At 37.3% G+C, this 17,609-nt stretch overlaps 1 protein-coding gene across 1 annotated transcript in view; it reads left to right on the top strand.

Annotated features, from left to right (window-relative positions):
• The window catches only part of LOC136255191 (uncharacterized), a 42,321-nt gene that overhangs the window by 8,706 nt on the left and 16,006 nt on the right, over positions 1-17,609 (top strand). The window contains exon 2 of the mRNA XM_066047913.1: positions 10,332-10,454. Coding sequence (XP_065903985.1) covers positions 10,332-10,454 — 123 coding nt within the window. The remainder of the gene's footprint in view (positions 1-10,331; positions 10,455-17,609) is intronic.

Raw genomic sequence — 17,609 nt, 5'->3', positions numbered from 1 at the left:
GCAGGAGAAGCCCCATCCATAGTTTATGTGGCAAGTTAGAGTCCGAGCTGCATTTGCTACCTGTACTTTTGTATGGGATTCAAGTAGTTCACCATCAAAAATTCTTGGGCACGCCGCAAATCTTGTTATATTGATCATTTTACGTTCAAATTATTAATAGCGCATATCCTCTATTCCGGACAATGGAAGGCCAGGTCTAGTCTGGCGCGGCCGCCCCTTCGCAAACAGGAATGGTCTGGGGACCTCTAGCATTGTGTACTAGTGCGATCTTACCGAAAACTTGTGCGTCCAATCAAATCGATTGCCTGCTCACGTGGATATCCGTTTTGGCTTACTTGATAGATGGCAAACTATGGCTTCTGTTTTGCTTAATGCCTTGAGTGTTGTCCAATTAGTACAACTTATTGTAGATGGCATATTAAAAAGTACAAAGAGTACATTAGTAGTCTTGTAAGTTAGAAGCGGTGAGTTTTTTGAGCGTTCCACTGGATTTAAATATCGTAATGATTAACAATAATGGTGCAGTCTAATTACGGAATACGATGTCTCTCCCACTAATTACATTCCATTCGCACAAGTACACTGTGCTAGAGTCTCCAGGCCCTTCCTGTTTGCAAAGGGGCAGCCACGCCAGACTAGGCCAGGTCTTGATTGCTTGTTTCTCATCCACAAAAATTTGGATTTTCATGCAGGTGGGAGGTCATTTATTCAATGAGGCCATTGCTATTGCCACCGGTGAACCAAAACAAAAAACAAAAGGTACTGTAAAACAAAAAAAAAATGGGGTAAAGCGGATCCCCAATCCCAGACCCTCCACACTTGAGTCACAGAGCCTACTACTGAACCACCACTGCCAGCTACTGCTTCCCTTTGTTTTCTACTTTATAAATGCAACTATAGTAGCAAACCACAAGGGTGTACTATATTATTAAAGAAGAAGGAACCAAAGCTGAACCCGACTCTAACCCTAACGTTAAAACTACTTTTCGCATCCCCTAAAGTTGAATGCTCAGGGAAACTACTAGATGCGTCCCCTAAAGTTGAATGCTTGGGGCACTACTAGACGCGTGCCCTAAAGTCGAATGCTTGGGGCATACCACATCGGTGTCAATAGCTGATAGGTGGCTCTTACATCCACCGGTATACCAGTGGACTAGACAGTCCGTTCAAGAAAATACTCCCGAATTTGTTACTACAAAGGTTAGTGAAATTAGGAAAGCCTTTTAGAACTAGTACTTATGCCATTTCTGAGATGCATGTGACATTTGCTGTGCTGTATAATGATGACAGGCCTTCTTCTTAGGCCACTCCAAATAAATTCTCTGTTTCCTGTCCTGGACTCAAGCATATTTACATGCGGGCGGGCGGGCGGGCGGTCCATTTCCATTATTTCATTATAAGATTGGCAGCTTTTCAAGCCATTATTTGCCATAAAAAAGCTGCATAAAGCATGCTTAAGCTTGTTCCTTCCTTTTCAAGTTGCAAAAATAGTACAAACGTGAAGTTTGTGCCAACTCGATAGCACTGCTGACATGTGAGTTTACACTGTTTCAAGATGGCATTTACTGAGCCTCTCAGTATGCAAGAATAACCAGAAAATAACGGAAGAATACGGAATAATGAAATATTTAGAGCTGACAGTAACTAGATGCGGGCGGTGGATGGGAAACAGAGAATTTATTTGGAGTGGCCTTAGCATTAAAATACCTGTGTACCTGATTAATAGCAGTAATAGTGAAATTAGAGGTGGTGGGGTAAGAAGCTGAGAAGCAATTTATCAACTTTGCCCTGCCTAATCAGGGGCAGATTCAGGATTTTTCAAGAGCGGGGTTCGGTGGAGGGTAATCCCCCTAAAGTTCACATACAACTCGGCACATCTAGCCTATAGCTGTAACACTCATACATAAAATGTGCCCTTAGGCAAACTTTAATAATCATAATGTGTGTATCTAGCTATAACTAGCTGGAAACCTACACTGCTGTTTGTGCAGCTTATTGCTATACTATACTGTTGTAGACTTATAGCTTAATACATACACAACTTCCTGGCACACAGTAGCTAGTTATGATGAATGATGGAGCACTTGTTCATCACATTTCTTCCCAACCAAGTTGAAAGACTACTGAAGTAGCTAACTTCTGTGTCGCTTTCTAATTCATAATGTTGAGTGCGGGGACCAGCATTCGATCTCAAGAATAACCGAGTGATATCACATGCCCATATTGACCAAAGGTGGAGTCAGGTGTATTACCACAAAGAAAAGTACCAACAGTAAAACACTACTTCTTATAAAAGATTCAGATGTACCTTTAAAACAATATCCGTGACTACAAATGCTATTGTTCCCTTGTAGCTGCCAGCTCTTCCACACACAGTAAAGTGCATGTCTTCTGCCATTTGCTGAACTTTAAACTAGCCATATCATGTGAGTTATCATTACGTGATGCTACACAATAGTTAATTAGGATAGTTCGGGACTGCTCTATTGGAGTATACTGAGTTACTTTCCTCTGTGCACTTTCCCTCTTAAATTTTCTGTTGGAGGTTTAACCTGAGGGGAGGTTCTTGAGACCTCAAAGGCCTCCCTGGATCCGCCCCTGCTAATATTGTAAACAATTATTTCAGGTGCTTGCTTTACCTACGCTAACACCTCTATGAGGGGACATGAGTTTAAATTTTAAATATTTTTCAAGATTGAAGTATAGGGCCGCTTATTTTTACAGGATTTACCAGACTACATTGTGAATTCAGATTCCATGACTAGTTTTAAAATCTTTGTTGTTGAACTCTCACTTAACCCTTAAACCTGCATAGGCCAGGTGTACCTCGTATCGCTATGTAATTTACACTATTCTATTTGTTATGTAATAAGCAGTAAAATGGCACCCAGGATTTTACCCCAATGTGAAACTGTAAGGCCAAAACCTGCTGCGTAAGCAGAGTTGGGGTAGTTACTTCAGACTAGTTACTCTTTACTTTTCATGCCATGTAACTTAGTTACTTCGTAAAAGGTAACTAAGTACTTTAGTTACTAGTTACTTTCATAGTTTAAATAATGACTTGTTTTTAGCTTTTGTAACATGGATTTTGCTCAGATATGCATCATTAAGGGATGCAATACATATGTGCACGTAAAATAACAATTCTGTGGCTATTTCAGGTCAGTTTTAATTATTGCTACATCTGTTACTAAAGCTGAATCATAGAGAACAGTACACAGAATCTAGTTCACTTAAGGTGGCGGCTACCTGGAAGTCGTGGTTTTGAAGCCATTGCAAACGAAGCCATATGTCCTGCCACAAAAATTCATTTATTGCGTCATGTGATTAGTGTTTACGTAATGATTAAAATGGCAGCTGCGCGTACGAAGACCCATTGCCTTGTAACAAGAAGAAATTTGTTACTATTGTGCGAGTATTGTTAAAGACATTTGCTAAAGTAAGTAGAGTAGTTTAGAAGCTTTGTTCACGGGTATTCGGGTGGTTCGCGTGAAACTTAGGCAGCATACGTCATTTGTGGTTTTGTATGGTATGCTAAAGTGTTAGTACAACTTTTTTGCATCAGTTTTTTCTTGTATACTAGTGAGGGAGACCTCTGTATTAGCGTAAAATAAGCGATTGGTTATTGTAGCAGGACCGCATGTTGAGAAAAAAAGATTTTTGTACTGCCTGTCGATGTTACAGCAGATTTTAGGTCCCTTCGCGGTGGCCAAAAGGGTTTCAAAATCCCATAGCTGTGTTTCAGCCTGGCATAGGCTGAAGTTGTGTTGATTGTGCCCTGCTTTTGCTGCTAAAGAATAGATTACGCGTTTTACTTCGCCATAATGTGCAACAAGCTTTGCGTAAACTGACACCGAAAATATTTTTGTATGCTCTTACAATCGGCTCTATAGTGTTATAGTTCAGCATCTAATGGCCGTACAAATCATTATGTAGGTAGAAGAAGAGCTGGTTTACGATGTAACGATGTTTGCTTTCGCGTAGCTCTACAAATGTATTCACAGCTGAATTTTAAAATATCCTTCAAACTGGAAATTGTCAGGTAACCGCCACCTTAATGTGGCTGTAGCGCAAATTGAAGGGTTCTTGCTTTTAAAGCATAATTACCTATATTTACAATGTAACTATAGTAACTAGTTACTATTGTAACTTAGTTACTTTTCAGACAATTACTCCCAGTTACAAGTTACTTTAGTACGTTCACGTTGAGCTGAATCCTCAAAAACATTTAATAACTCATGGATGCAATTACACACGATCTTGAAATTTGGCTCATTTGTAGTACTGCTTGATCCGCTAAAATTATTTCAAAATCTTTTTGTTCAAATGTTTGACATAATATTTATGGCCAATCAAAATTTTCACAATACATTTCCTATGTGAAGCCATATAAGTACAGTGTCCATTACAGCCCTTTCCCGAACTTGTAATGGAGCCAAACCATACGTGTCTGTTGTTGACACCTTTGCTGTTACCAATAATCATCTGTTTAGCTGAAATGTTAACTCAGTTGAGAAAAAATCCACTTTTAATTTTTAGCTGTTTTTCAGGATTCAGCTCAACGTGAACATACTATTGTTACAAAGCATGTAGCTAGTTATATTATTAGTTACTTAAAAAGTAACTACTTCTGTAACTTAGTTACAAAAGTAACTAGTTACCCCCAACTCTGCGTGTAAGCAGCTTTTTGGTAAAAAAATACACAAAACATTTACATACCTTTAAAAATCATTTATAATGTAACGATGGTTGCTCTTATCAACTTGTAATATGTGTTGTTGAATTTTCCGTTAAAGTCTTTATCAGGACATCTATTGGTCACGTGATTAAACCCACAATCAAAACCATACACATGGCAAGGACACGCGAAGACAGGCTAGCACATTGGAATCCTTCAACGTTTTATAATAAGTAAGCCTTTGATACAGTGTTCATTTAAACTTCTCAGAGTTTTAACTGGTTTTAAAGTTTTTAAGCAGAAAAGGTTAAATTTCTCCACTTTTAAGTCGCCAAGTATGCCAGTAATGTGTAAACACGCATTCCGCAAAAGTTCTTTGTGGGTTTAAGGGTTAATTGATTCTAGACTTACTCTCTAATTATAACCCTTGGGATGCTGAGGTTTACTGTGGGAGTCTCGTGCAGTTCTCTGCAAATTTTTGTTACCACAATTAACTGCTGCATATTCACTTCATTCATAGGTCAAAAACAATGTGCCATTAGGCTTCTCTTAATGAGTTTAACAAATGAAATGTGTGGATTGTTCTGCAATTGTTTTGTTCACAAGTTATGACTATTCGTCTTGGCCTTCCTTGCTCTTGATGAAGTCTCGATGTACAAAAGTAATAGCAACAAATTATTTTCAACCATAGTGGTGCATTACATCTAGCGATACTCCACTGATGCAGACAAGAAATCGATAAACTTGACAAAACCAGGGACAAGATTTTGATATTCCAAGTGAGATTTCAAGATTTCCATAAGATCTTAATTTGTCCAGTGATCTATAGTGCAAGACATCATAACTTTCCAAAAATGTAACGCGTTATATAATTTGGTTGACTGCTACGTATGAATATAAACAAAGCGCTGTAATTTTCATAGTGTTGGTCCTATGACTATGCAATTAGCATCACTTTACTCGTGATGTAATAAGGATTAAAATGATACCTAGGGATTTACCCTACAATGAAAGTATGAAGACCACAACACGCTGTGAAAATACATTTCAGTTTATAAGCATGCAAATCCCCTTAGAAAATCATCCATAACCAGTGTTGGGCAAGTTACTTTGTAAAAGTAACTAGTTACATATTACATATTACTTGCAACAGAACTATTTAGTTACAGTTACATATTACCCATAAAATAAAGTAACTGTAATAATATTACATATTATATTACTTTGTGTCCACAGCCTTAAGCTGTCACTTGTGAAACTACCACCTTATCATGTGACATTATTGCGTTGTTGGACAATGTGCAAATCTTGGCTATAAGTAAGAAGCTAGTGAATAAGCTTCATTCAATAGGCCTCGTTACTTCGTTGTGGTTAGGCGTTACTCAGAGGATTACTTTTAGTAATAATATTACGTCATATCAGACTCGTTACAGTAATTATATTACTTAGGTAACGCGTTACGTTTGTAAGTAAAGTATCTTGCATTATATTACCTGTTTTCATAGCGTATTTCGTTATATTACTTTGTTACCACAAAAGTAATAATATTATGTAACGCGTTACTTATGTAACGCGTTACTCCCAACACTGTCCATAACTCATCTCCAGTTGATCCTATTCATCCCAAATCACCGTTGGCTGATTCGCCATTCAATGGCGAGTAAGGCCATATACAGCTCACGTGACTGAAATGTTAATTAACATGGCGGACGAAACGTGGAATGTAGCATTGCAATAAAACCAGTCGCCGTTCTTTATCGCTCTATAACAAGTAAGCCTCTGTTGTTACAGTGTGTATTTAGCCTTCCCTTAGTAGCCCAATGAATAAGCTTTCTTTTGATGTCTGGGATTAGGCTATTGGAGTTAGACAGGCCAAGTTACCTGGCCATATACTTAAGCCCGTTTGAATAAACACACATTCATCAAATATTTTTGTGTGGCTTAAAGGTTAAGGCTGATTCCTCTGTGTTTTAAAAGCTATAATTTAAAAAAAATCTGTCTTACAAATTTTTTGCATATGCAACATTGTATGTGTGTACCAAATTTCATGAGTATTGCTGGCTGTCTGACTGAGAAAAGTTGTCCTGTGTGTTATGCTTCAATTCACAATAGCATCAAAATAAATGAAGATATCAAAAATCTGTCTTACAAAAAGTTGGAGCTATAACTGTTCTCCTATCCCACCAAGATTTAGCTTTGTGGTGTACAGCTACAGGGAGAAAAGTTGAAATATGTAAAATGTTGAATCTGCTTGGTTATTACATCATTGTGCGAATAATTCACATTGGTATGGCTTCAACTTCCGGTTGTGTAACCACAATGGTTACATGCTCCACCTGTCCAAATTTCAATGACATAGACCAAACCCACATAAAGTTATGACATTGCAAACTCAGAATACAAGTTTTGGAAACTTATGATGTCTTGCACTATACTATCAGCAACATTTCAGGCCAGGCTTCTTGCAGATCCCTTGGATTTAGACTAAAAGCTACTTGGCTCTTTAAATTTATGAGCCTTCATGTATCACATGGTTGGTAACTCTATAAAAAAGACTAGTGCCTAACGAGACTAAGATCCACGTGTTGTCACACAAAGACTTAATAAGTTACGCTGCTGCTTGTTTTGTGCAAATTGGAGCCAAAGCTACTGTAAGTTGTTCATTAGATACAAATTGCATTTTTATATCTAGTTTGTGTGCTAATCGAGATGATAATACAGTCACGCCCCAGGGTGGGGGATTTGATACAGTCTAGTGTCAAATTCCCCAGTACTGGGACAAAAAAAGCCTATCAAAACCCTACTATGCCCCAACCTTAATAGAACGGTTTCTATAGGGGATTTGATTTACCTATTTAAAGTAATTTTGGTTCGGCAAGCTGCCACAGTCAAAAGCCCCATGGTGGGGCAAGTGTAAGTGTGAAATTCCCAGTAGGTGTATATATGGGCGGGGGCGAATCTTGACATTGATAGGTGCATAATTGTGGCCCTGCTATAGAAACAGGACAAAGCAGTATTTTAGTGTTGCCCTGGTACATAGGAATTGCCTTTACCGGTAATTACTAATATTAATACTAATTCCTGACACCATGTACCTCATATTTATTTGCTTTGGGAGTGGTGTGGTCATAGGAAATGGTCCCTAATTGTCTAGCTAAATCATCACTTGTATTGAAGCATGATATGACATTGACAAGCATAGCTCACTGTAAGGATTTCAGAGTGTAAAGGGGCTTTACCGAAGAAAGTGTTTCAGTAGCTATATCTAAAGTCAGCTTTACTTACGTTGGTACTGTGTAACTGATTTAGATAACCCTGCCAGTATAACACTTTCCCAATGGTAACTGCAATAAAATGATGTAGCAGTTAGCTATGTATGTTGTATGGGATCCTTCTTATCATGAACTACAATAGTGGTTCGTAATAGAGATTACCTACGTTTTTTTCCAAAATCCTAATAGAATACTCACCCACTTAGAAATCTTTTCCAACCTCAAAAAAAAGTCTTAGAAGATAATTGGAATAAGCTGAGGTCTTTAAAGAAATGAAATCTGCCATTTGAGCCATTTTGTTCATCTTCTAAGTATACACTCAGTAGTAAGGAAACAATACATTGGTATTTGATAACACTGATAGTATACTGTAGAGTCAGGTTGTTTAAGTGCATGTGTGTCTATTAAGTGCATATTATTTGTTAAGCGCATACACATTAACCATGAATGATAAGCACACATGGCCAACCGTGACGATTAAAGTTACACACAGCAAACAAACAGCAAGAAAATTAATGTCTCCTCAAGAGCTTACGTCTCCCTTGAGGTCTCCCTTCACTATGTATACAGCAAATCAGCCATCTGGATAGTGATAATCTTGTTTGTCATGAAGGGTTTTGCCCAGAAATGGAGTCAAATATCCTTACACACTGGCGTGGTTGCCGGCACAAACTATTAACTACTCTTTTACAACGTAGTGATTCTGTGTTACACTCACCATAATTATTTATTAAGTACTGTAAAGTCGGGTTGTTAAGCACGTACGTTTATAATTTTGAGAAAACTTTAAAAAAAATCATACTATCTGTTAGGCGCATACTTCTTAACAATTAGTGTACATGATGACTGACTTGATACTGAGTAGTATCAAGCATCATCAGCATCTCTAATTATCATGTTAGCTAATCCATAAATGGATTTATAAAAAGTAAGCAAACTAGTGTAAACAAGAGTCAATCAAGCCAGCATGTTAAACACGCAGTTTTAAAATGTGTGTTGTTGCTAAATTAAAGCTGACTTAAAATGCCATAAACAAATTGTTTTCTAAAGCAATGCACTGGAATCTGGCCTAGTATTATAACATTATATTAAGGTGTAGTTTGTACATGGAGGGTGAGCTAGTTGGTACCTTGGCGACTATAAAAGGGGGAGGGTTGATTACTCCTTTGCAAATCACAGGGGCTGATTGTGTGATGCACGTAGATTGACTTGCAGTTAACTAAAAAGGTAATGCTTCTTTGCGATGTTGGAGTAACCTGTCAAGTATATGAAGACCTTGAAAAGTATGGTTCTCAAATTCACAGTGGCTATACCAATTCTAATACAAGAACAAGTAATGTAGTTAGTGCAGCTATTAGCTGGGTTCTGGTGATATAACTATGTCCATGCATTAGCGTTTGCAGAATGACCATGCAGTTACTACTGTACATGCATGTAATATTTAGTATGGAATTGTTTGTTTGTATGCAGTGGATATTGACACCTAAGTGTGTTAAAAAGATCACAATTTTTACTATTTGAATAATTGTGAACATAATGAGTGATTATTTGATTACTCTTTAAGCAACAAAAAGCACCATAAGCTACTAGCACCTTCTCCAAGTGGCAGCCCAGTGAATGGATTTTCGATCAATGTGTAGTTTTAGGCTATAAAAATTAAGTTACCTCACCTAATTCACCATGTGTCCTCATATTGTGTAAACTCAGATTCCGCAAAACCATTTTTTGCAGGTTTAAAGGTTAATACAGTAGAACCTCTCTTAAAGGACATTGACACTGTACGTTCAACCTCCTTTCAAAAGGACAGTTTCTGAAGTCTATAGACCTTTACTAATTTGATTTACCTCTAACCTCCTTATTACAGTAAAAGTTCATTAAAATCAGTTTATCTGTGTTAAAGTCCATTTACCATTTAGTTGAAAAACGAAACATGCTTAGAAAATAGTTGAATATCAAAGTGAATCAAATGTTTGTTTCAGCTCTAGAGAAGGGTACATATGCTCATGTACTGTATTGTTGGAACATGCATATATTATAGACACTGAGTTGTTCTGATTTTTGTTGTGGTTCATCAACATATAGAACGAACATATAGGTATCTAGTCGTTTTTCAATAACTTCATAGCTGCTCTGTAGGTGTTATGTATGCTTGCACAAATCTTGAAAGCATCCTGGCTGCTCCAAACAAACAAATATACTATAATAAATTCTTGTTTTAGTTCTGTTTGTTAATATCTCTGTGAGGTACAGCACCTCTCATGAGATTGGTACGCCTACCTTATATGAATAATATTTTTAAAAGTTATGATGTGAAGTTACATGTGGCACATGTGTGCAATATACACATAGTACATACATAAATAATCTAACTATTGTTGTAGGGAGCAATGAATGTTGTGGAACCTGTAGAACCTGTAGATGAGGTAGGGTGTTGTCCAAGACAGCCGTGCTGTGAAGTCAAAAGTCGTTCAGACTTTGGTTGCAGTGGAGAGAGAATGAGCAAGGTAAAATAAAAGTTGTAAACATTTGGTGTGCAACAATTAGTATCTATAGGTAATCACACACATTTGAGAAATAATTGTATGAATAACGGTCAAAATTGCACGTGGCAAGCCGATTGTAATTTTGGCTGTTACATGTACGACTACAATTATTTCTTAATTGCATGAAAAATTGTGATTGGCCTACTTCACATAGTGACCACCTTCCGCACTAGCAACTGTTAACTAAGCAGCAGAAATAAATTAACAATGAAAAAAGACTAATCACATATAGCAACTGTTGCTATGATGCAAATGACATTTGCCTTAGCAACAGTTACTTAGCAAACTGTTGCTAAGCAACCATAGTGTTTGTTATACTATGGGAATTTGTAACACCAGTTGTCAATTTTGAATCACACCATACCGTATACGTACTTGTGAGGATCAGTTATTTTTCACTGAAGCAGAAAGCATAGAGAATCGTTAATTTTTGAGGATGAAAATTTTGCAGAAAGCCGAGCAACTGCGAAGTCTGCAAAAATTACATTCCTTGAAAAATTATACGTATATGGTATTGTGAGATTAACAGTGCTTTTTACTAAGACAACCAGTGCAGTTAATTGCACTCCCACAGTTTCATTTAGGGGGGTGATTCCCCCCCTCCCCTAGTCTGGCACCGCCGGTCCTATTTAGGCGCTTATAAGCACCCCAAAAATAAGGTCTGGTCTGTCTAGAATCAAGGACTTGTGTCACCATTACCGAAAACTGGTGCGTCCAATCAAATCGCAGTATTGCCAATTAAATGTATTGTGGCCACACGTTGTGAGTAAATACTGGGACAAAAGTCACGAAACAAAAGTTGCATGAGTTCTTTTTGTGTCGGGGTGAATAAACCAGGGATGGTTTTCCATTTAACATTCATGTGTAGATAGACGTCTTCCCTTGGAAAGTAGAAATATCACCTCCACAGCCTAACCATAGAAAATAACCCCTAAAGTATCATTGTTGTGATTGGATTCTTTGCTATTCATGATCTCTTGATATGTTTGTTAACGTGAGCTGAAGTGTAATTATGCATTCCTAAGCGCAAGTCCTGAATGTTAGACAGACCAGATCCTATTTTTCGGGACGCTTATAAGTGCCTAAATAGAGTTGGTGGTGCCAGACTACCCCTCCCCCTTTGGCAAATTCTTGCCTCTCCCTTTCCCCTTCCCTCTTAAATTTTTAAGAAAAATTCATTTATTGCATCATGTGATTAGTGTTTACGTAATAATTAAAATGGCAGTTGCGCGTACTAAGGCCCATTGCCTCGTAACAAGGAAAATTTTGTTTATGTTGTGTGAGTATTATTAAAAAAGATGTTCACTAAAGTAAGTAGAGTGTTTAGAACCTTTGTTCACGGGGATTTAGGTTCGCAAGAAACTTTGGTGGTATAGATCATTTGTAGTATTAGTATGGTATGGTAAATTGTTAGTACAACTTTCTGCATCACTTTTTTTCTTCTATACTAATTAGCGAGACCTCTGTAGTAATGTAAAATAAGCAATTGGTATTTGTAGCAGGGCTGCATGTCAAGAAAAAAAATTTTTGTACTGCCTGTCGTCATTACAGCACGTTTTAGTCCATTCGTGGTGGTCAAAAGCGCTTCAAAATCCCATAGCTGTGTTTCAGCCTGGCATAGGTTTAAATTGTGTTGACTGCGCCCTGCTTTTGCTGCTAAAGAATGGATTCCACGTTTTACTTTGCCATAATGTGCTGCAAACTTTGCATAAAGTGATGCCGAAAGTATTTTTGCGTGCTCCTACAATTGGCTTTATGGCATTGTTCAACATCTAATGGTCATACAAATCAGTATGTAGATACTGGCCTACAATGCTGATTTTAGCATAGCTCTCCAAACATGTTCACAACTAAATTTTAAAAATATCCTTCAAACCAGAAATTTTGAGGTAACTACCACCTTAATTGAAAGTGCCTCAAAAGCACCCCCCTTCCCTTATAAAACTGCACTGTATAATGGGCTGTTTTCAAAGGGATTTAATTTTCGAATTATTCGAAGAACACATCTATGAAAATTTAACTCTTCAAATATAAAGCTGCCTTGTGCCAGGTCAGCTGAATTCTGTCCTGGTGCTACAATGGCCACGCCCACAGCAAAGATTATCTGTATCCCATTGACAAAACCACCTTTTCCTATAATGGAGCTGGAGCAGTCCCAATACAATAACACCTAGTAAATGTCTTAATTTCGATTGTACCGCTACGCATGGTCACTGTCTTCACATAGATTAACCGTGCACTTACAAAAATAATTTTGGTGGTGCTAAGCATGATGATAAGAGTATTCAAACATTATACTTTTGAAATTTATTTTAGCAGCTGCTCTTTGAAAATTTCCCCTTCGAAATTAACCAGTTATACTGTGTTTGCTTCTCCTTGAGTCATTTCCTGGATGAAGACGTGATTCCTATAAATGTATGACAAACTAGATCACTATGTGATTAATAGTTGCATTCACAAATGCAATAGTTACTACTCTCATTTGGTATACTGTATTTTAGTTGTGTTGAGTGATTCTGTAATGAAAAATTGTTAGTACAGCCTTTTGGTATGGTAGTACTGCTTAAGTAGGTATCAATACCCCTCAGAAGTGAAGCATGCTGCCTTTAAAAAGCATCCTAGAGACATCTTACATGACAAAAATCACTGTTATAGAGTAATAATAATATCAATCCCACTAACATCAAATACAGCATTAACACTTACAGGCGGCCTGATATAAAGTTTTAAAAATCTAATTTTCATCTGCCAGCCTGACCACAGTCACAGGCTGGAGGCCAAATGAAGCAGCACACAGCCACCATTTTATGCCACAATAACAAACTCACCAGTGGGATGTGCCATTTTGGGGTTTTGACCCTTTTGATCTTCAATCAAGCTGGTTTTTGTTCTACAATGCTGTACTTCATGCAACGAAGCCATACCGAGGCATTAATTTTTCCTATTAGCACTTTCCTTGAGCAGTGTGTTTAGTAGCCGCAAACTTATTTATGAACTTTCGCTCAGTAGATACCTATAACTTGACAATACCACGCCTATTAACAAGCACTAAGTCCACACCCCAATCTATTTACTCAATTATGATGACCACACATCCTTATTATTGGCCTAGCTGTATTCATAGTGCTAGCACAATGAATTAAACTACTAGTTTTTTTTGTTGTCGCACAGCTAGCTACAGTGTTGTAACTTGTGACTGTTCTATTAGAATATCACACATGACTGTTGTATTAGAGTGACTGTTGTATTAGAGTGGCTATTGTATTAGACAAGTCAGCCAAGGGGTGCACAGCTAGCTAGACCAATAAGGAGTGAGGTCATCTTGTTTACTGTTAAGTAACAAGCTAGATTGTTAAGAGGTGTGGTATCCATACTCTATCGCTATTAGTACACCTAGATCTTTATTTGATGGGTGTGGTCGCAACCTATTGTGAACCATGAAGTTGAAGATATCTACTAGCTAGTCAGTGTTGGGGGTAACGCGTTATGTAATAATTATTACTTTTGTAGTAATGTAACGAAATACGCTATAAAAACAGGTAATATAACTCAAGTTACTTTACTTACATATGTAACACTTTACCTTAGTAATATGGTTACTGTAGCGAATCTGATATTACGTAATTACTGCATTATTGCTACAAGTAACGAAGTTACTAATCTTGTTAGTGATCCACTGAGTAACGCCTAGCCACAACGAAGTAATGAAGCCTACTGAATGAAGCTTATTCACCAGCTTCTTACTTATAACCAAGATTTGCACACTGTCCAACAACGCAATCATGTCACGTGATAAGGTGGTAGTTTCACATGTGACAACTTAAGGCTGTGGATACAAAGTAATATAATACGTAATATTATTATAGTTACTTTATTTTATGGGTAATATGTAACTGTAACTAAATAGTTCAGTTGCAAGTAATACTGTATGTATTATGTAACTATAGTTACTTTTAAAAAGTAATATTCCCAACACAGTAGCTAGTATCAAACAGTACGGTCGTACTGTTTAAGTAGGGATTGTGGTGAATGTTTTGTACGCCGCCCAAAATTCCGCCTTTAAAAATCATCCTACAAACATTGTATGCAGCGAAAACCACCTTTACGGAATAGTACTAGTCCATATAATACATAAAACAGCATTAAATACAACAAAACACTTACAGGTGGCCCGGATATAAAATTTAAAAAAATCGCCAAAATCTCCAAAATTAGTACAACTGCCTTACTGCCTCACTCATTGACCACAGTCGCAAGCCTAGAGCCCAAAGCACGGTCGCCATTTTACGCTACAACAACAAGCTCACCGGTGGGATGTGCCTTTTGGGGTTCCGATGAGTGTATGCCCTGTGCGCCTTGTCTTTTCTTTTATCTCCAATCAGGCTGCTTGTCTTCTTCTTCATCCAACGAAACCATATTGAGGCATTAATTTTCCATATCAACACTTTCTTTAAGCAGCATAATAGATGCCATAAAATTATTTAAGGTGCTTAGAGTACGCTACTGTAGCTACACTGGTATTCCACGATAGGTCACAAGGCCATGCCCATTCTTTATTCTACGTATATCGATCTATGGATCGAGACCACGCCCCTTTTACGCTAGCTGTGTTTGTGACCACACACCTTCAAGTTAGTAGGCTGATCGAGATACTCTAGTCTAATAATCAATTGAAATCACGATGAACACACCCTTTTTTGGGCAAGCACACATCTTTTGCAAGCTGACTCGAGATACTCTAATATAGCAGTCACCCTAATAGAACAGTCACATGTTTATAGCTAGCTGTATGCTTTGTACTATTAATAGTATGGGTAGCAGTGAAATTTGGGATAAATACCACGAGTGTTGTATTGGAAATGGGGATAAATTCACGAGGCGAAGCCGAGTGAAATTTACCACTTCCAATACAACAGGAGTGGTATTTATCCCAAATTTCACTGCTACCCATGCTAATACCATACTCGCTGCATATACGCATGCTGTGCATTAGCGTTGCCATGTACGCAATTTTTCACTGTGTACTAAACACGCGTCAACACTAATTGGCGCTACGTTGTTAACATAAATTCTAGCCAATGAAATTGCAATTACAACTTTTTCACTGCTACCAGTGAAATACGGGATAAATTTTACTACTACTATTGAGACTTTTGTATGGGCAGTGAAACAGGTATGGTATTAAACAAAAAACTAAACAAACTAGTATATTAAAAATTATGAATTTAAAATGAAGTAGGGATCCAAGCGATACAAAGTAGTGAAACAAGAGATAAACAATGGTAATTATTACAGCATACTGTAGCTCAGTGGGAAATCCCTACTTTGGCATGGTGGCTATAACAATTATTTTGTGTTCATTGCCAAAGTAGGGATTTCCCACTGAGCTATGCTGTAATAACTACCATTGTTTATCTCTTGTTTCACTACTTTTTATCGCTTGGATCCCTACTTCATTTTTAAATTCATAATTTTTAATATATACTTCTTATGGCAGCATTGGGACTGAAGCGCTTCTGAAATCCAGCTCTGAAATAATTTTGCGGAATTTAAATATGCTGCTGAAAGAAAGTGTTGATACAGAGAATTAGTGCCTTTATATGGTTTAGTTGGATGAAGAAGAAGACAAGTAGCTGGATTGAAGATAAAAGAAAAGACAAGGCACAGGGGTACTGATGAAACCTGGAATGAAACAGAACAGAATAGGTGTGTGCCAAGATAAAAAAAATCATTTTAAACAGACCGTGCACCATTTCCAACTATCACCCAATAACTAAAATTGCACTAGAATTAGTTTGTTTTTGTTTATAGGCATGCTAGAAATCATTTGCTCAATGGTTCTATTAAATGCCCGCCACGTGCCAAGTCGTATATAAATAAAATCCATCTAGTTTAGTTTAATCCTGATGTAGAAGTACTTCCTTATCATTCTAAAAGGTAAACTACTGTAGTATTTTCATGTTGGTAGTAGTATTCAAGCCTTTTTAGTAAAAGCTGGTAACACTGGTTTTCTGAAGCGACTATAATTGGCAGTGATTTATGAGAGTTAGCTAACTGCAATATGTTATATTAGCAGTACTTACAGAGAATAGTTTAGCAGCTTAGTTAAATGATCGTTGTTCAACTTAGATGATTGTACAACGCATTCCTGCAATGGGCATTAAATAGAACCATCGAGCAAATAATTTCTAGCATGTCTATAAGCAGAAGACTAATTCTAGCACAATTCTAGTTATTGTGTGACAGTTGGAAACAGTGCACAATCTGTTTAAAATGATTTTTCAAATTGATGCATATCCCAATTGGTCTGTTCCATTCGATTCTGGGTTTCATGAGTACCCCAAGATGCAGAGGGCCTACACTCTTTGGAACCCACATCCCAGGTGAGTTTGTGATTGTGGCATAAAATGGTGGCCGTGCGCTGCTTTGTTTGGCCTCTAGCTTTGCGACTAGTCAGTGAGGCAGTGAGACTAAAAATCGTATTTTGGAATTTTAAAAAAAAACTTGTTGTTTTGTTATATTTAATGCTGTAGTATGTATTACATGGACTAGTACTATTCTGTAAAGGTGATTTTTGTCACATAAAGCACCTCTAGGGTAATTTTTAGAGGTACAGCACACAAAATTTTTGGGGTGATTCCTACTTAAATGTTACTATCGTACTGTTTGATTATATATGTGACTGTTATGTAGTCAGTTAAGGTTATAGTATACGAGATGTATTCAAATTCTGAATAACATGCATTCTCCACGAACTACAGTTCTAGCACAGACCCTACATGTTACACACTTAACTTAGATTGGAATTGAAAGAACAAGGTGTCCAGAGGACACCTGTAAATTCAGATAAGTTAGAGTCTTTATTTGCTGTGTTACACCACGAGATATTTGTACCAAAATTGTGCGCAAAGCACCTGATTCTCGGTGAACAAAGGTTCTAAACTACTCTTCTTACTTTAATGGATGTCTTCTTTAATAATATTAACAAATCAGTAACGAATTTCATCGGCAATGGGTTGTAAATGGGCCTTAGCACTTGCTACAGCCATTTAAATTATCACATAAACACTAATCACATGATGCAATAAATGAATATTTGTGGTGCAATGCACTGTA

The sequence above is a fragment of the Dysidea avara genome, chromosome 5 (assembly GCF_963678975.1).
Source record: "Dysidea avara chromosome 5, odDysAvar1.4, whole genome shotgun sequence".
Lineage (NCBI taxonomy): Eukaryota > Metazoa > Porifera > Demospongiae > Dictyoceratida > Dysideidae > Dysidea > Dysidea avara.
This window is presented reverse-complemented; position numbering and strand designations above follow the sequence as displayed.